Genomic DNA, 20,123 nt, shown 5'->3' with positions numbered 1-20,123 from the left:
GAGAAACCACATCGAACAGGACTTTCCCATGCAGGATTCGTGCTGCATGTTAAAAATTAAACATCTGATTTGCATGTAAATCACCCCAAAAGATTCTCTCTTTCACACACTTGAAATGAAATCTTTTCTTTTCTCCTGTCAATCCCCATGGTTCCAGTTTGTTTTCTATTTCTGTCCTTTCAATCCATCTGACTGCTGTCTCTTTGTTTCCCTTGATTAAGCCCTCTGTCGGAGTATTGTTTAGACTCCAGCAGTAGGCTACAATTACTCAGCGCACTGTGTGTATTGTATCACGCTCATTACAATTACCTCTGGGTGTGAGTGTGTCATCTGTTGCTGCTCATGTTCCAATTTCTCTGCGAGTGGGGAGGAAGCTGCATCCAGCTGCCATAGTGTGCATGCAACAATATGACCCTGAAATAGATTATCTACATTATAATGAATGGGACCTGTGTATCCAAAAGTCCATAAAAAGGTCAAAATTGCCAAAAGAGACAACTTGTGTTCAGCAGCAGATAGTGAAAAGGCCCATACTCCAAAGCTGTTTAATACACATAATTTACACAAAATTGAACTCGTATTCAAGAAGCTACAACTTGTAGCAGTTGGCAGACATTACAAAAGAGCTGGGATGAGGCTGACTGATGGATATTCTAGTAGCTTTCGTTTGATTACAACTGGCTTTGCATAATGTGGTCAATGAGATTTCAAAACTTTACATCTCTCTGATCAGCTGTGAACAGACAGCAAGGATATTCCCCAGGAGCCAAGCATCAATAAGTAAACCGCTGCCGCCACACGCACATATGAACACTTCAAAAGAAACTCATCTTTCACCCCAGAATCTAATTGGTTGGTGTGACGATGCGAGGCGTTTGATGTTCCCTTATGTAATGTCACACAGGCTGAGAATTTTACGCACATCCATATTACATTTCTGTTTGTTTTGGTGTATGCGCCCCTTTGATCGATGTCAATTTATAGATTTTAGAATAAAGGAGAAAAAAGAAGAGATATCCAAGTTTGAATTTTATTCGCTAGTCACCTGCAAACAGAATACATATCACCTGAGTTATGAATGTGCAAAAACCAATATGTGCTTTTCATTGGCTTGTTATGGACTGACCACTTACTCTAAAGGAGAAACCAACCCTAATATAGACCTACCCTGTGTTTTACCCTGTGAGAGAAAGCCTCCACAGCAGGTGTAAGACTCCCAACTTCTGTTTTTGGAGGTTAGTTCAGGTTCGGTGCCTAAAAAGCGTGACACAAATAAAATAATTTACCTCCCCACCCAAAAAAAACATAGTAGTATCATTTTTGATTTCACAGTGTAACCAAGTGTACCATTTCGTCTCCGCGCGCGCGCGCACACACGCACATAAAACATTACCAAGATTTGAACCATAACTGCCCTCCCCTCTTCACAGTATGACTGCTCCCGCAGGCTGTTGTTGTAAATATGAATGTTTTCTCAGTCAACTTGCCTTGTTAAATAAGATTTTACAAAATCCCATGAAAGATTTCTCAAAGCTTGACGGCTGATATTGGCATTCCCGTGCAGAGCGCTGTGTTTTAAAACCCGCAAACAACCCAGCATAAATTTACACCATTAAGTCCCCCGGGCTAGAAAACAGATAAAGTGCTGTGCGTGTGGCATGAGAATGCAGTAGTCATAATGAGAATGTAGATGTCCTCTGGATGCCATGGACGCTGCCTCCAACAAGCACACGTAAGTGCTTACTCTCGTCTGTTGCCGTGTGTCAATGAATAATGCACATATTAATCTGGCAATGTATGGAAGCTAATTAATTCAGTATTTTCCTATTCAAGGTTATCTAATTAATGTGGTATCTTTGTAGTCATTAGGCATGGATAAAATTCTTGATTTATCTTCGTCAGCCTTTTTACCTCACTTTTCTACTGATTTATATAATGACCCGCAGTCACTTCCTTTGTAAAACAACCGCCAGCTCCACCCTCGATTGTGGTGGTATCTGCAGTCTCTGCAATGGTGGGTGAGAATTTAACCCTTTTAGCACCTACGTACTCAGGTGCATTTTTTTCCCAATTTAATAGACAATAAGAGAAAGGTTGCTAGCTGCAGTTCATACTCCACTATAGTCAGTCAAGTTTATTCAAGGAAGTTGGTGATGATTTAACACCCCTGTCAGCTGGTGCTCTGCAATACGTCCTGGGATCCCTCCTCTGCAGCAGTAGCAGTGGCACGGGCTGCCATAACTCTCTCTGGAATTGCAGCTGGGACCGGGCCTTTGCTTAAATGATCTGCATCTGGGGAAGAAGGAAGTGCAGTTTGGGCAAGGAATGCTGCAGGCAGTCTTGTGGGGACTGAGGTGGGGCTGTGGGTCAACACAGGTTTGTCTCCCCTCTCTGGCCCTTCACTCCCTGGTGTTTTTCAGCAACACACGGACGCTCTTGGAGAAAACATCACGAGGATCAGTAGCAGGCAGAGCAGGACAGACGCATCTTTCCCTCAGCTCCAGAGCCTGAACAGATATCAAGCAAAAGGACAGACACACAAACACTTTAAGCAAAACAAAACAAGATTAACCAGGGCTGGTGAAAACTCTATGTACAAACTAAAATGCTAGCTTACGTGCAGGCACATTAAACTTAATTCATGCAAAGTCACATTTATAGTTACCATCTGACACCTTTCAACCAGTCATGTGCCCTCCTGCTTGTCAAAAGCTCAAAAGCTACAGCAGAGTCACATTTTTTAAAGCCTCCTTTGGACTAAAGTTTTGTCTTAGTTTTTCCAAATCTGACAAGCAGAGGATCTGACTTGAGCGACTTTTAAATTATGCCCTAAAGCATACCTGTTTTAATGTTTACTTTACTCTTAATGGGATCTTAATTAACTGAACGAACCTTGTGCTATGCTAAATCAGTCTTAAAACTAGCAATTAAGACCAAAACCTCATGAGGAAAGTGTTTACTGAGGAGTAGCATCGTTTCCTCATAGACTTCTTTTCACAAACAAATGTACTGCCCACTACTGGCCATTTGAAAGAATGCAGTTTTGATGCACTTCTGCACTGACTTGGAAGCCACGTCCATCTTTTATATACATTCTATGGTTTTATAGAGAAACAGAAAATTATAAAGTGTCTCTGAATAAAAGACATGGAAGCAGCTATTGTAGGCCAACATTAGCATGAAAGAGCCATGTAACTAGCTTGGCTAAAATGGTTATGGTTAAAAATATTCCAGTATGTCACGGAGCTAATGGAAACTTCAATCACACCCCGGCCGATAAATATATTCTCTCCGTCTGTCTCACACACCTACGCACATCCCAAGTCATTAATCTGAGCACATACGTGTACTTCCCACTCAACAGGCTCTCCCTCTCATGTTACCAGTGGACTTGACGTGCTGTGCTTAAGGATGATGAGCGCGCTCGTGGAGGTGGAGTGCCCCCACAAGAGTCGGGTTAAGTAGCTTGAGGCTGTCACCCTTTGCAAGGTTAAAAACATCACATTATGCATCGCTTTCACCAGACTGAGCTCGGCTGTTAACTGACTCATACATGCTGCTATGCTGGATCGAACAGTTAAGCATTGGGGGTACCAGAAACCGAGTCTTCTCAGCACCACACACACGCAAAGCAGGGCAATTAATCCCCAAACAACAGTCTTCATCACTTCACTGCCTGTGGCTACAGCCTGGCCTCGACAACAACTGCTGCTAGAGGTCAATCTACCTCACAGGGATACGACCGGGTGCACGAGCACATACACAGAACATGCACATATTCAACGACATAGGCACCTGATGGACAATTAGTGGTTTACCCATCTGTTCGTCTTTGTGCTTGGAGCATCTGACAGTGCTCCAACAGTCCAAATGACAGTCAAGGTTAACCTCACTGATGTCTAATACATAGATTATTAATCCACCTTTCTGCTAACACTTACATGCACAGAAAAAGTTGTGAGGACTGTGGATGCTGACAGTTTCGACTGAAACTGCTGTCTTAACTGGTTGTTGATTTCCTTATAGACTTAAGATACCATTGATTGGCTGGTCACACTGCCAACACTGAGCTGCTAATGTGGGGCTGTTTTCTTTCAGGCACTCAACTCAAATCCTTCAAGACATTCAGCTAAGCAGACATCCAGGCCCTGGCACAGCAAAATGTTTTTGCTGTCTTCCTAAAACCCCACGTTTCTCCTTCCTTTCTGCCCTCCTCTCCATGTCTGCAGGTGGATTTATATCTCTCCAGACGCTTCATTAGTTCCATTAAGAATCTTTCCAACAGCTCCTAAAGCTACACTGTTTCTCCTGAAAAACAGAAAGGAGTAGGGCTGTGTCCCCACACAGGCCTCACAGATTTCTTCACTTCAAAGTTGGGACAAACATATGACTAAGAACTGACACAATAGTTTAGGGGGAAACAATCTAAGGAAAAAATACTGCGTGTGTCTATACCTCTGGTATGAGACGGTCCAGCTGAGCCACTCTGTTCCTGTGCGATGGGTGTGTGGACAGCCATTCAGGCAAGGTCGGCTCTCCTAATAGTTGGTCTCTGAGTTCCATCTGCTGCCAGAATACAGGTCCTGCTCGCACATCGGCACATGCCTGTAAATAATACACACACCTCAGAAACACACACATGAAGTGGCATCCCACTGTTTTGTGCTGAGATAAAAATCTTCACTTTAGTTTCCTTTGACAACAGTGCCCCCTAGTGTCCTGTGGACAGATTGTATGATTGGGGAGCATTAGAGGAAACTGAATGAGGTTAAAATAAAGAACAGCTTATAAAGAGTAAAAACATTTTAAAATTAGTCCTTAATTTTTAACTCCAAAAGTAATACTGACCTTGAAAAATGCCTGCACCAGCAATTGAGTAGATATTGCAAATCCATAACATGAGGGGAAAAAAAGACTGAAAATGGCTGAGAAATCCTGACTTTCAATCTCAAGCTCCAAAAGCTGGATTTAACACTTTTCCTCGAGTCATTAGCTTGATTGCATGTTTTTAACCCTAAAAATATCATCAGAGTGAATGCAACCGACGACAAAACACAGGTGAAAACACAAAAGAAGGCACCGCTTGAGCCAGATAAATGGTGACCAAATTGGTGACAGTGATACCTTAGCAGCCAATTGCAATCCGACTTGATCTGCCTCAGCCTCCAGTTTCCGACTGAAAGGGCGTTGAAACAGCAGCTAGAAAAGAAAAAAGCAGATTTCTGTGTAGGTGTGTAAAAACTACAAGATTATTGTACATTTTTATCTTCCAGTCATTTTTTAAACTGCTGTAACTTTAATACTTCATATATATTTTCAGATAATGAATATTAATTCCTCACCTCTCTAAGCTTGCCCTGTACCCAGTGTCCCAGCATTGACAGGCTGTCGTGAGGACACATGGCCCAGATGGCTATCAGGAGAACAACAGACAGGAGCTCCAGGACATGAGACATACTGGCCTGTTCTGCCTGTGGAGGCAGTGAGGGCGAAGGAAAAGAAAAGGAAGGAAGGACGATAAAAGAGAAAAATATAAGAACAGAAAAATAGAGGTAAAAAGTTTTGGGGAGGTGATTGAGGCTGCTGAAACATATTGATTGTTCCCATCTATTTTAGTGGAACATTTACGCTGTAACAGATTTAGAGGTTTTAACAGCCAATCCAATAGAGCACACCTACTGGGTAATACCAAGCCCATCGATGCTCATTCCCTTCATCTAATTAAAATCTCCTTCAAGCATTTCCTACGAGGACGTTTAAAGTCTTGAAATACCCACAACTTCATTAGACACTTTTTTAGAACAAGAGGAATGGGCTTTAAAGCTGGAGAGAGAAAAAAAGACAGCCATCTGCGGAGAATTAATAAAGCACAGCAGTGCCTGAGGTCACTTTGGTCATCAGAGCACCGGCAGGATTAGTTCTTTTATCAACGGCTGATGCAACAAGACTGCAACAGATGCCACTTCAGCTGATATGATACTTCCGAGACAGAGCAGAAGTGATGAATAGTCAAGAGATCTCAGTGTATAATGCAGTATATTCTGCACCTGTAGGGGGTCCACATGCATATTTTACAGTGCTGTGTGGAACCTCCAAGACTGTGCCAAGGGCTAATAAATGACTAAAGTTTGTTCTTGAGCAATATTTGCACTTTAAGTGTTTTCAGTGACTCATTCACTGCAACATCTGCTGCTGATCAGCTAAGCCTATTAGATGTCAGCATACTGCACAGGTCTTTGTGCACTGCAGCACTTCAGCCTCAGAAACTAAACAGGTGCGAGGTTTGCTGCACTCAACTGAGTGCTTGTCTGCTACAGAAGAGTATGCACTCAATGCATGAGAGAAAACATACAATCAAGGAATTTGTTTCTGTTAATAATACCAGTGGCAGGCGTAATTTTTTGCCTATTGTATAACCCCACTTATAAGAAATAGTTCCAAAATCATTTTAACAATCAAAATAAATGCTTTTTAAGGTCCATTTAGGACTTCAAGAAATAAAAATTAAGATCCAATAATGTCAAAATTATGCACTATTTTTAGGCTTTTATACACAAGCCATTTTCAACAATGCAACAATCCATACAACCCAGTACTTCACGTTATATTCTTTCCCACACATACCAGGCTTAAACAAACCATTTCCAAATTTAATACCTTCACCAGATATTGGGGAAACATGAAATATTTTAAGGTCTTTTTCTTGAATTCAATTTCAGAGTTTAAGACTTTTTAATGATCCAGAGAAACCCTGTATTATCTGTAAAAAATAAACCTATTCACTCTCAAGGTCAAGTCTTAAGGTAAATTTATGATGTGGAGTATAAACTATGCTATAACAGCAAACAGTCCGTGGGTGGTTATGTACTTACAGCGTGTCCCAGTAAGGCATGAGCCATCTCGTGTCCCAGTATAATAGTGAGCTGGTGAACATCTGCAATGGCTTCCAGCATTCCAGTAAAAATGAAGACATTTCCATTCTACACAAAGAATGGGAAATAACTTTTTAATCTTTGTAGGTGTGTAAACACTAGATTGCACCTTATAATAGTAAAATTTTTAGTGTTCAGCTTGTCTTTACTTACCGGTAGTACAAAGGCATTAACGCTGGGACTTTGCACCACATGGACAGTCCAGCTGATGTCATTCACTTCAGGGATGTCCTTGTTCCTTTGTGCCAGGTGCTGCACCACCCCCTTCACCACCTGGTGACGAGGGTCAGTGACTGGAACAAGCAGCTCTGCATACTCCTCCATGTACTGAAACACAGAAATGACAACAAATATTTAAGGAAGAATTTCATTAAAAATGACATTTTTTCCATCTTGTTCCATTTAACTATTCACCTTCTTACTTGTTGACTCAATAAATCTTCTTAGAAATGTTTGTAGAATGGATATTTGTGATTTTCTCACAATGTCACATGCAACACAACGTCTCTCACCGCATCTGAAGTCAAAGCTGCCATCTCCATGTAGTTCTCTTTACTGAACACAAGAAGGCGGGTCCGTCCTGTCAGCGGGGACTCGTCAAGGTGCGTTAGGAGGAAGAGGGCTACAATCATAATAGCAACACCTGCACCCCCTGCTAGATGCCAACGCTTCTGCCATGCATATTTGCGCACCAGCTGCTGCCGTTTGTCTGGTAAGGCCACCCACCACTTCCTTATGCTCCTGTTCAAAAAGAGGGGCTTTAGTTCTGCTGTAAATCCTTATGTAGCTCAGGCAGTACATTTAACACCTTATTCCAACAATTAGAACTAAATTAATGATCTAAAGCATGTTTAAAAAAATGCTCGGAGAAAAAGCCTGATGAAAGATTAGCAACCAAAGTTTCCCATAATAATGTAAGATAATAATGCAGAACAATAACCTCTAACAATAACAATAACCTCTGAGGTTAGGCTTTCCAGAGAAGCCTAACCTCAAATAAAGTGCCAAAACATACATAAATTCGGCAGGTAAATTTTGTAATACTGCTCAAAGGCCAAAAAAATGCCTGCTCTCTATTCTGTTGGAGGCAGGGAGGGGGAGACAAAATAAGACTAAATAAATACTGAAACCTCACATGCCATGTCTGCTAAATGATACCATCACAGTCACTCGGTTTCATGGATTAATTTGTACCAGTTAATTAAAACATAAAGCATGGAAACAATTTAGACAGTAATTTATTTGTACTTATTTAAATCCAATAATTAAAACAGTTGATAAAACAATTAGGAGCGTGTTCATTATTTAATTAAACATTAAGTGTTGTTAAATGATGTTATGCCTTAAAGCAAAAAGGATGCTCAATTTATCATCTGTATTAAGAGCTTTTCTATTGACACACCTTATTAAATTCTTGCTTTTTATTTACATTCCATATTTAAAATGTTACATCTATTTGAATTTGCAGACCATTATAGACTATAGTGTCGTATTTATACTGATTAACCACTCCAGTCTATACTTTTTAGAGGGGGACACATTGGTTGTGATTTTGCCCCTGTACACCACCTCACTTTACTTAATATTATTTAAAAATTTAAGGTATGTTTGAAGTGCAAACTTTCAACTTTAATTCAAGTTGTTTAACAAAAGTCTTCCATTAGCTGTTTACAGCCAATTTTATCCAATTTTATCCTTATTGTCAGAAGCACAAAAATAGGTAGATGACATTAAAGTGTAAAATTAAAAGATGCATTCAAAAGTGGAAATACAGCTGATTTTCAAAAAGGTGTAGACCACTGGTTACAGAGATCTGTCAAACATCGTGGAGGCAATGTTATGGCACGGCAGGTATAGCTGCCAAAAAATTACTAATTAGAGTTTACTGATGATGTGGCCACAGATAGAACTAGCAAGTCTGGGGTCTAGAGGGCTTTACTCTCAGCCAAAGAAGATTTTCATCCAAGCTTCATTGGATTCACAATATTCTGCCAGCTTTTTATCTGAGACTACAGCCAAGGAGCATCACAATCAGCCAGCATGGTAGCACAGTGGTTAGCACTACTGCCTTACAGCAAGAAGCTCCTGGGTTTGAAGCCACCATATGACTTGGGTCTTTCTCTCTGTACTCCAGCTCCTAACCCCAGTCTAAAGACATGCAGTTAGTGGGGTAAGGTTCATTGGAGATTACTTGGTGATGAAAAAGTCTGTGGTGTATTGGCCTGCCTCCTTGTCCCCAAATTGGACAAGGAGCTACATAACAAAATAATTGGTACTGTGTAAAATTATTATTCAGAAGAGGGGGCCATGTATAAAAATGCCTGTAATTTCTAAATATTTATTGCAATTCTTTTCTGAAACCCCTTAATAAAAGCTCAAAGACTGTATTTGAACTCTTCAATTTTTACAATCCACTGTGGTGGTGTTCAAAGCACAAACTACAAAAACTGTGTCTATCCAAAAGCTTGTGGACCTTCCTGCAAACACTATGTGTTTCCTACCTGCCCAGTATTATAGCCATAATCTTTTGCAGAGGTTTGATTATCATCCATATGAGGGGAGCAGGCAGGGCCCTCAGGCGGGCAGAAGTGTGGAAGTAGTGTCCACATGGGGTCAGGACAGGACCGCAGGGAAGAGGAGCAGTGGCTTTGGAGTAAATCTGATAACTCGTTGTCCGTCCAGTCAAAGAAGCTCTCAAGCGTACAGATGTGCTTATGGTATTTCGCCAACTGCTCTGAGGGTAAACAGCTCGTCTGCATACCCGGAGGTTCCCGATAAGATGCGACGAAAGCAAACTGAAGTGACTGCTCCTGAAAAGACTTCCGCAAAGTAGAGCCATGTTTTAATTTAATTTATTTTTTTTTAATGCTACAATTTTTTTTTAAATTTATACGAGGACTGACCAAAAACAGTCAACGCAACGCGGTTATCTCATCCTAAAGGTCAAAATAAATCCGGTAGTGACACCTGGGGAGCTGCTCTCAGCTGTCAATGTCATCGCTAGAAGTGAACGCTACGTACACGTAAACTTGGTTATGGGAGGGGGGAAGCCGCGGAACTCTGAAATGCCTTCACCAGTCCAAAAGTTGGTTTTTAACACCATTACACGCTGAGCTGAAACACATTAATGCCCGGTGAGCCGAAAGGACGCGATTTAAAATTACAAACTAGCGTTAATTGTAGTTTCTGGAACGCGCGCTCCTCCCAAATGATTCCACCTAGAAACAGCCCCGTTACGAACGTTCCGCACACACAGCTCAAAGTTATATTATAAACGAGCTAAACGTTATAAGCGTATTATAGAGCTGGAAGTTAACTGAATATATTTACATGTTAAGTGTGTGTCCTTTTTAAAAAAAAATCATACCCAGGCTACTGCTTTTAATCCACCATAGTTTGGAGGCAAATATTCTACTTTGTACTCAAGCACATTTATTTTCATGTTTTATTATTTAACTTTTTTTTGCAGTTAAAATAACACACATCAACTAATAAATTATCCTATTTTATTGTAGAGGTTCCCAAATCGTGTGCCAGATTAATGCCATAACTAACAATCTCAATAACTGCCAAACTTCAGACATGAACACAAGTGTGTGAAAACCGCTGATTATGTTAACCAGTTGTGTATATAAAGTATTTTTAACATTAGCTCCGGCTTCAACATTAAAGTGAAATAAACCACTGATTGATCAATGATCAATGTTAGATTGTTTCATGGGATTACTTTGGCATCATGAGCACTTTCACTTTTGGTATTTTCAGTTTATTTTGATCCTAATTTTAACATAAATGGGAACTGGAATGCAGGTTTTTCACTTAAGGGTATTTTTTCACTTTAGTGTAACTATCCATCCATTTTCTTCTGCTAATCCAACTTAGAGTCACAGGTGGGGGCTACATCCTATCCCAGCTGCCATAGCATGAGAGCCAGTGTACACCCTGGACAGTCCATCATACACATACAACTAGTTTAGAATCACCAGTTAACCTTGATAAATCAGAAAATCGGGCATGCAGTAGTACGGATGTCTGATTTTCTGATTTATCAAGAGCCCCTTTGAATGTCTTGGCCACCACATGTTCTAAAATCATAGTACTGTCCCCTTGGACAGAAAACTTTAGTGAGGAGTAAATGACAAAACTTTAAACATAAATCATTAAAATATATATTCATGTGTTGCACTGAACACTCATAAAAAAGACCTGAAATATAAAAATAGATTTTTATTTTGATGTCAAAAAGAAACCTGTTAAACTGAGAAAAAACGTTCATGATAATTTCACTGGCAAAAACTCTATCTCACACACACCCAGTAATGAATGCCACAATGTATTCACAAAAGGTGTCATTCACTATTAAGTATGCTGCTGTATGGTTATTCACAGTAAATAGTCATGTTCGGTCGACAATACAGAGCCTAAATGCAACACGGTGCTGCCAGTAGTCTCAGATTCTTCTTGGTCCTTCTCTTCCTCTGGGCTGATCGGCTGATCAAAAGTTAGTTCGCCCGAGTCCACCAGTTTGGATGAGATATTTAAAGGTTCCCCTTCTTCAGAATCAGGAAACTGCTGCTTGGAAATAAAGTCAGATTTGAAAAGGGCCTGGATCTGGGTGAGAAAGGAGTCTCCCACCTCATCTGGGAGGGGTTCCAAGTACCTCGCCAGTGATGCCAGCATCTACATGATGAAGGTCGTGTAGTTAGTCACACATTAAAACTGTAAAAGTGGCTCAAAGTCACTCCATAGAATCACTGAAATTTGCAAACTGGGAGGACTGATGGTCGAACTGACCTTCTCCAAACATGTGAGATGGGAGTCTCTCCGGAATAGTCTGTCCATCTGCACACTCCTGACCAGCCACGGCAAAAATGAAACATAAAATGCTTAGACACACCACCCAAAAAAATTTCAATAAAATTTAGGATCAACTTTAGGGCACCAGTTCAAGATTAGACAATACAGTCTTGTGTCTCACTCACCCTGGTGCTTGAGAATATTTGTGGATGATCCACTGAGCCCTCCTCATCGTCTGCTCCCAGTCGGGGATGTCTTGTGATGACAGGAAGTCGAATCTGTACGGCAGCTCTGGGGAGGAACAGAGGCTGAGAGACTGAGCCAGAGGATAAAGTGTGTTACTGCGTACACAAAATCACTGACCTACATTGTCAGCTTGATTTCAAAGCCTCTTGATCTTAACTGTTTTGAAGTTTGAGTCATGTATGTGTGTGTGTGTGTGTGTGTGTGTGTGTGTGTGTGTGTGTGTGTGTGTGTGTGTGTGTGTGTGTGTTAGACTTACTCTGGGGGTCTGAAGGCTCCTGGTTCTCTTTTACCAATAGGCAGGTAGTCTGGGAGTGGGGGGAGGCATTAGCTGGGTCATATGGGCTCACTATCATCCCAATAAACGGGGCTCCACCACGTGAAAAATAACTCTGAAAGATTAAAAATAAATAAATAATAATACCAGAAGTGAAAATAAAACCAGAAGTTCACAAGTAACTCATGTGCAAACTTATTTCATTCAGTCAGTTTTACCTGGAATTGGTGCTGCGTGTTTATGTCTCGCAGTGAAGGGTTAGGGTGGAAGGAGGGATGCGAGTGGTACCAGCCCACTACACTGAATCCCAGGGATGACAGCACATCACAGGCCTGTGTCTGAGACACTGGATCCATCTCACACTGCAGACCTGTGCTCACACTGTTACATGGCTCTGCTGCACAGATCTAAACACAGATTTATTAATCACAAAATAGAGTTTTCTGAATATAATGTGATTAGAGTTTTATCCTGTTTGTCACATTGGTTCAGACTTCTTGACCTACCTTCAATACTTTTGCCTCTTCATTAAAAGTTCCACCTAGCAGACCAATGACTTCCCCCCTTGACACATGTGCATGCTGATTACAGAAAAGTTATCTGTCAATATAGGTAAAATCTGTTGTACATATATGAAAAAAACTAATCAGCTTGTGACTGTGTGTATAACATACCATATCCATGATGAGAAGAGTCTCAGCACAGACTATAACCTGGAATGGTTCCTAGGGTGATCAGTAAAGAACAGCTTAGAATAATTGATGACTACTTTGGAGAAAGGATCCTCTTAGTTTATGCAACAAAAAAATGAAGAAAACATAATCTTATTAGATATAAGGTATATCTAATAATCCAGTCACCTACTCCTTATCCAACATAGGCTGGGCTGAAGTATATTACAGCTGACATAGGGCAAGAGGCAATGAGCACCCTGGAGAGTCTGCCAGTCCCTCACAGGGCCAACAACAGACACACTGACATCACACTGAATTTAGCTTTGTCCACCTAACCTGGGATGTGTGCTTTCAATTGGAGCAAAGGCACCATTAGAAGTCCTGTGGTGATATTCATGTGGATGTAATTTTGACATGTACCACCCATTAACTGCAGATTAAGCATTCCCCATCCCCATGAAAATGGCTCTCCCTCATTAGTCTACCCAGTTGGACTAATTACACTGAATGGTAAATGGTAAATGGCCTGTATTTGTATAGCGCTTTAACTAGTCCCGTCTAGGGACCCCAAAGCGCTTTACACACCCAGTCATCCACCCATTCACACACACATTCACACACTGGTGGAGGCAGCTACAGTTGTAGCCACAGCTGCCCTGGGGCAGACTGACAGAAGCGAGGCTGCCATATCGCGCCATCGGCCCTTCTGGCCAACACCAGTAGGCGGTAGGTGAAGTGTCTTGCCCAAGGACATAACGACTGAGACTGTCTGAGCCGGGGCTCGAACCGGCAACCTTCCGATTACAAAGCGAACTCCCAACTCTTGAGCCTGAAAAAATCTCCTGAAGAATTTCTCAAGAAACAAATAGTCTAGTATCCATTCTGTATCTGGAAGATGCAACAGAACAAGCCTGATCAATGGAGGCCCCGCCAATTACAGACACATCCATGATTTTTCCGTTTTTTTTTTTTTTTTAAAGTGGTGTGGTTAGTCAGTGTATCGGTGAAAAATCTTGATAAGAATGATCACTGACCTTTATATCCTCTTCAAAAGATCTGCAGGGAATCAGCTGGAAGGGGTCAAAAGAGCTGGTGGATAGAGTGGCATTATAAACATCCACATCATAAACCTCCTTGTGCTTATAATTTGGTACATTTTGCATCAGTCCACTGTGCTCACCCTCGGTATCTGGACATCTTGTAAGGTTTAGGCTGCTTCTTCATCTCCTCTCTCCGCAGAGCTAATTCTTCTGCACTCAGATGCTGATAAAGAAAAAACGCAGAATCAGCAAACATATTAGTAAGAATGTAAATCGTAATTTGATTAAAAGTTGTTGTGCAGCGTCCATACCTCATACGTCTGTCCCTCCAAGTCTTTAGCATCACACCAGTTCCCCCAAATGTCCCGCACACGCCGCTTCCTGGTTCGCTACAACCAGTCAGAAGTTACAAGTCAAGTTCTGGCATGCTTAAAATTTAAATGCTTCCAGTGTCAGAGTCTATTGCTTTATGGGTACCGACCATGCTCTGCAGCCTCTGGGCGAGCTGATAGGCCTCCAGTACATCTTTGCCTTCCTTATGCTTGGAGCGGTCCATCACCTTTGGACGATTGTACACAGCTTGCTCTACAAAAAGGAAGTCAGAGCTTTAACATCAAAAAGAAGATAAAAATTCACAAATCAGAATACTCAGAGACACAGACTTACCGCAGTTGAAGTTGATTGCTCCAACGAGTTCCAGATAGGTGTGTATTCTCCCAATGCAGTTGACATCTCCACAGTTCTTTAGACCAGGGCGGACCGATGTCTTGTTTAAGTACTTGGGCTTGCTCTTCAGCCTAGTGGACAAAAATAGTAATAACCACTTTCTGTGCAAAGTTGTGTAAACAAATCGAACATGTAAACTTAGTTTACCATTGATCCAGGATATAGTTTCTAATCTTCAGATATCTTTCAGGGGTTTTTGATGGTCGCCCCTCAAAGAACTCTGGGATAGCCTGCTTCTCATCCTCGGTGATGGTCTCTGTGTCCATCTCTATTTCTTGTTCAGGGGCCTTCAGCTCCTCCTCTTCATCATCTTCATTCTCCTCCTCCTCCTGGTCATTGTATGGTCTATCATTTAGATTCTTCTCAATCTTGTCTGAAGAATCTAGGACATCATAATGTGTGTCATTAATTTTTCCTATGACAGTGAGGTAAATACACAAAGCACAGTAAGTGTGAAGTACCCATTCCATCACTGTAAGCTTCTTCCAGTTGAGCAATGCCTGCTGAGAACAAATGCTTTGAGTCTGCGTGATGCGGTGTCTGACAGCTTTGTGGAAATACCGATGCTGTCTTGTTGACCTTCTCATCTCGCTCTGTTACTCCAGGATCTTCTGAGCAACCAGGGAAAGATGAGGATTGAAGACTTTGCGGAGAAAGAGAGCTGTGGCTGGGTTTCTCCTTTGTCTCATGGATGCTCTCTACCCCACTCAGACTTACATGTTCTTCTGTGGGGCTTTGACTCCCAGAATCTGTTTTCTCCTCAGGCCCACAGAAATCACTGCTGAGGACTGCCTGTGGTTTATTGCCTTCTTCGTCATCACTCAAGTCGTCAGTGATGTCTACATCCTCATCCTCATCGTCAGAAAGCTTCTCTATGCGGACAGCGTTGGCAAGAGTAGACACTTGACTGGAGGTGGGCTGAGGAGGTTGTAGGTGTATTATGGGAGCTACAGAGGGAGCCGCGGGACCAGGATCTGATTTTGCCTGAAAAATGTGTACACAAAAGTTTGTTTATTCTTGATTTTTATTTTCCAACATACCATTGCTAAGGATTCCTTCTGGTTGCATAGAGCGTATGTAGTTTGACTAAATTGCAGGTTTATATCTGCAGATGACTACAACTAATCTTACATAACAGAAACCTGTCTTGTGCTGTTAGTATAATCCAGGTGGAATGTCTTACCTTATGTTTAAAATACTGCCTGGCGTAACTCTTAACCTGAAGAACGGTACGGCTTTCCATAAGCTTAGCAATCTTAGTCCACCTTCGACCAAACCGAGCCTGTAGAACAACCAGTGTTGGGTAAGTTACTTTAAAATAGTAACTTAGTTACATTACTAGTTACTTCTATCAAAAGTAACTCAGTTACTTCAAGTTACTCGTTACTTTCAAAGTAACTAGTTACTAGGGAAAGTAACTTTGGTTTTACTCAGAATTCTCTTGTTAATGTGTTGCTTCCATAACTTTGCCAGTCTTCTAGCTTGCTTACTTGCCACAAGTGCACTGTGCCACCTACCAATAGAAAGGAAAAGATAATGTGCATATTTCCACGAGAGAATGCCATGATTCTAGCCTACGTCACAGCGTCATGTGCGCCTTTTACATCCAACACAAAAACTGCAGTCGTGGTGCTTTGATTGTACTCAGAACTCGGAAATTCTGCCTTCTGAATAGGAAGATGTAGGCAACACCAGACTGCAGATGAGCTGCATACAGAGCTGGACTGGGACAGAAAATTGGCCCGGGCATTTTGACTTGAGACTGGCCCGCCATTATAGGAAAAATCATAAAGCCTTTGAATGAAAACAAACGCTGTTGTGACAGTGATGTTCACTGTTTTGATGGTATATATGCATCAATCTATCAATCGTTTGTTGTAAGATTCAGATAATTATTTTTTAAAAGCCAGACATTTTAAATGAGAATAAGAAAGAAAAGTATTTCCTTGTGCCCACCTCTCCCTGTTAATGCCCTACCTGCCCCCCTGGCAAACCCTTGCTAGACCCGCCCCTGCACAGTTACCAGCTGTCAGCTACTTAGAAAAGGATCCTGGTGTTATTTGTCTCTCAGAAACAGTTCATAACTTCCCTTCAACTCATTCATGTCACCTAAAAGGTAGACCTGTTTCTCCATCACCTGTTCAGCTCTGATGATTCAGTAAGGACATCTCCTGGTTTCATCTTCATGTTTCCCTCTCACCAGATAACCAAACCGATATTATGACCAGCAGCTTTTTTGCAGCTGTGGCTCCAGCAAACATCAGCTGATACTAGAAATTAATATTAAATAAATTCTAACAACGGCTGCTCAAGCTTAAACGTGCTGCTGTTGTTTAGCGCGACATCGGCTGGTTTCCTCTTTCTGGCGCAAAGTGGGCGATAAACAAACACGAGAGCCGATCAGCTGATCATTGATCAGTTTTCATGATTGAAGTAGAAACGGGAGAGGGAGGGGAATGAAAGAAGAAGAGGCAGCTGTGCAGCAAAGACACAGAATAACTCCAGCTTTGTGTCTTTTTCAATGTAGCTGAATTACGGGGCAAACTGTTCCTTTTCGCCTCAATAAGAAACGCGTAATATTTTCTCTGAATACCAGACGGGACGGTTGGCAACTCTAATAACTTATGAACAAAATAAAGTTCAACAACATTAACTTCGTAGCACCCACCCAGCTGTATAGAAACTCCGTCATGCTAGCTAGTACGCAGTACGGAAAAAGTCAGAATAACGAAAATAAACTCCACCTAAACTTGGTTTATATCTGACCCAGATAGACTGCAGGTCATAACTTCTTACCTGAAGTTCAGTTCACACTTGGACCGGCGGCCGCCTCGGGTCTCTTTTCCTTCTGCGTCCCCTTTCCCTCATCCACCTGCTGCCTCCACCACTTGCTAATGTTACAGAATCTGTGGAAGCTCCGCGATAGCCACCACACAAAGTAACGAGTAACGACCGTATCTAAATCCCAGTAACGACTAACGCGTTCCTGATTTTGGCATAATAACTAGTTACCGTGCTCGTTACCACAATAATAACGTAGTTACTGTAACGCGTTACTTAATAACGCGTTAGTCCCAACACTGAGAACAACACACCTCGACAACTTGGACAATACACACAATTATTAAATCCATTAAAGGCTGACCTTTCCAAGCAGAAATTACATTTCAGACACAAAAGTTAACTTGCGGTGTAAGCATACCAGGCCTTCCTCAAACAGTTCTTTCTCCTGTTGGGACCATCGAGAGGATGAACCAGCAGACGAAGCTATGTTCTTGGCCGGAGACCTGTCCACACACAGATAAGTTCAAGAATACCAAGGAAATGAGGAATCACTGTACTGCGCTCATCATCAAGGTGATGGAAGAAATTACTCACTTTTTCACTTTGGTTTTTTTGTGAGGATCACTGTGCCAAATGTGGTCGGGAATCTCCTTACCTGTCAGGTAATATCTTCAATTATAGTTGAGGACAACTGATTTCATAAGCAGCAACAAAATTAGTATTTAAACTATGTAACCAACACAATATAAGGAGCTTCAGCTACTGGTTGAAACTATTTTGAGATGTTTTGGGTTACTCCTGCACTAACAGGACAAGTGAACATAAAATAATATATTCCCTCACTATAACTCCATTTACTGTAAGGTCAAGCGTTACACTTTTTTCTTTTAATTTGTCATCTGTCCGTATGTTTACATTAGCCACAGCATGGGGCAGTTATTAGGTAATCCGAAGCACTCCCAGCTACGTCCTGTTATTCCTGTAGTTAACCTCAATGCATCACTATGCAGTGCGTTTAAGGGCGGTAAAAGGATACTGTTCCTCTAGCAACATCCTCTCTATCACCTCTCTGTTCTCCGGGCTGATGGAGCTGTCCAGCTCCCAGGGCTGTACAAAGGAGAGACGGAGAGTCAACACGAGCACCCACAGCCAGAAAAACAACTGAGCTTGACGAAGTTATACCAGTATCCAGGCGCTGCTCTTCCCTGTAGGCTGCATGAACTGCTCCTGCACCAAACCTCCTCCGTCCATCTCCCTAAAACAGCGAGGAAAGAAGCTGTGATCAGCAGAGCAGAAGCCTCCAGAGCTAATCCCGGCTGCTGTTATCCTGCGCCAACATCCGGGTCACCGCTAACTCGCGTAAACCACAGCACAGAAGCCCACCAAACAGCACAGCCATCAATTAATCCAAATAAACAGGCGTCATTACCCAATATTGTTATCAAAGTCATCTCCTTCGATGTCAACATCCACCTCGTCCTCCATGTTACTCGATAAACGTAAACAGCAGAGGGAAAACAGAGAAGGCGCGCTGGAGGAGAACAGAGGCCACTGTGACTCACAGCGACACCCTGTGGCTGGATGTCGTTTAATACGTTTAAAGTTGCTTTACTGCCACCTTCTGGTTTAAATTCACCTTAAAGTGGGTTTATTATGCTTTTTTAAAAATTATTATTTATATTGGACGCTTATTAAAAAAAAAAAAACCTTGTTATCCTAAAGTTCAGGCTTCAGAGTTCTCTAATTGCTCTTATTTTTCTCTTGGATCTATATGATGTCAAAGAGACATATTACAGGATATCATGAACACAACAGCCTCAACTACCCACCCTTAAACCTTCTGTTTAATAGCGGCAGCAAGTCAGCCTTAAAGGGAAGCTGTAAAAATGGTTCATTTTAGACCGCGAATCATTGTGATGCCCACCGCAAGATAAATAAGTAAATAAATAATGATGAGCATAAGATGCACACTTTAATGTTCAGTTGTATTACACTTCTAATTCATCAAATTTAAACATATACTGCTATGACATATGTGATATTATATATTTTATTGATATATTTCTTCCCCCAACATAATAAAGATGGATAGTGATTCCCTAGAAACTCATAGGAATGAGTAGGCATAAAAGCCCGGGGAGGGTTCAAAGTCATTGAAGAAACAAACAGCTTTAAATATGAGGATTCCTTTTAAAACTTACATTCATTGTCTTCCAGAGGTTGAGAATCCTTTCGGATACAGAATATCCACATTTGATGATATCTACAGCATTTTGATATGACCGAATTCTTTTTCCCTTCCCTTGAGATACTCTGCTAGACTTTTACCACAACCACCTTTAGTTTTTACTTCTTCATGGATCTTCACTGACTTGGACTATGCCATTTCTTTGCCATGAGACTGTATTGCGTTATTATCCATTAGCACTATAAAGCTCTGTCTGATTGGTTTTGCATATTTTTTGCTGAATCTAAGGAGAGAGCATAGCCCCGTGCTACTATACTATATACTATAATGCAGTATCCTTTGTGTCATGTGGTGTTCCTTACCTTCGCCACATTTTGCTCAGTAACCAGTGGTTTACACCTTTTTATAAAACCTTTGTATTTGCATTTATGAAAGCATCTTTTAATTGTAGATTTTGAGGAT

The 20,123-nt window shown here is 41.4% G+C and overlaps 2 protein-coding genes across 3 annotated transcripts; both read right to left on the bottom strand.

Annotated features, from left to right (window-relative positions):
• Positions 1–1,016: 1,016 nt before the first annotated feature.
• On the bottom strand, positions 1,017–10,218 carry oma1 (OMA1 zinc metallopeptidase). Its single transcript, XM_085152591.1, is given in 9 exon segments — positions 1,017–2,402; positions 2,404–2,507; positions 4,456–4,605; positions 5,125–5,199; positions 5,343–5,471; positions 6,873–6,980; positions 7,086–7,259; positions 7,445–7,673; positions 9,434–10,218. Coding segments are annotated over 9 exon segments (1,539 nt in total). The 5' UTR covers positions 9,772–10,218; the 3' UTR covers positions 1,017–2,170.
• A 71-nt stretch (positions 10,219–10,289) lies between these two features.
• mysm1 (Myb-like, SWIRM and MPN domains 1) lies at positions 10,290–20,123 on the bottom strand. Of its 2 annotated transcripts, XM_085152573.1 has the most exons (20): positions 18,903–20,123; positions 18,656–18,728; positions 18,510–18,580; positions 18,068–18,142; positions 17,892–17,976; positions 15,873–15,971; positions 15,151–15,673; positions 14,837–15,071; positions 14,630–14,760; positions 14,445–14,548; positions 14,275–14,352; positions 14,104–14,186; positions 13,958–14,012; positions 12,924–12,974; positions 12,756–12,830; positions 12,468–12,656; positions 12,232–12,364; positions 11,915–12,020; positions 11,727–11,784; positions 10,290–11,612 (listed from the first exon to the last, which is right to left on the bottom strand). In XM_085152573.1, exons 1-20 carry the CDS (start codon positions 18,956–18,958, stop codon positions 11,316–11,318), a joined length of 2,577 nt encoding a protein of 858 aa, XP_085008699.1. In that variant the 5' UTR covers positions 18,959–20,123; the 3' UTR covers positions 10,290–11,315. The 2 variants fall into 2 exon arrangements, with proteins under 2 accessions (XP_085008699.1, XP_085008700.1); XM_085152574.1 differs by lacking the exons at positions 17,892–17,976; positions 18,068–18,142; positions 18,510–18,580; positions 18,656–18,728; positions 18,903–20,123 and adding an exon at positions 17,769–17,824.

This window comes from Neolamprologus multifasciatus, chromosome 23, assembly GCF_963576455.1.
Source record: "Neolamprologus multifasciatus chromosome 23, fNeoMul1.2, whole genome shotgun sequence".
NCBI lineage: Eukaryota > Metazoa > Chordata > Actinopteri > Cichliformes > Cichlidae > Neolamprologus > Neolamprologus multifasciatus.
The sequence above is the reverse complement of the archived record's forward strand: the minus strand, read 5'-3'. Positions and strand labels throughout refer to the sequence as shown.

What these genes read in the sequence shown, in the direction of transcription:
- mysm1 (XM_085152573.1), bottom strand. Translation starts at nt 18,958, where the DNA reads ATGGAGGACGAGGTGGATGTTGACATCGAAGGAGATGACTTTGATAAC. An exon ending in GACTTTGATAACAATATTGG is followed by an intron (nt 18,729 to 18,902) that starts GTAATGACGCCT and finishes TCGCTGTTTTAG; the next exon opens with GGAGATGGACGGAGGAGGTT. An exon ending in TGGAGGGACAGACGTATGAG is followed by an intron (nt 14,187 to 14,274) that starts GTATGGACGCTG and finishes TTTCTTTATCAG; the next exon opens with CATCTGAGTGCAGAAGAATT.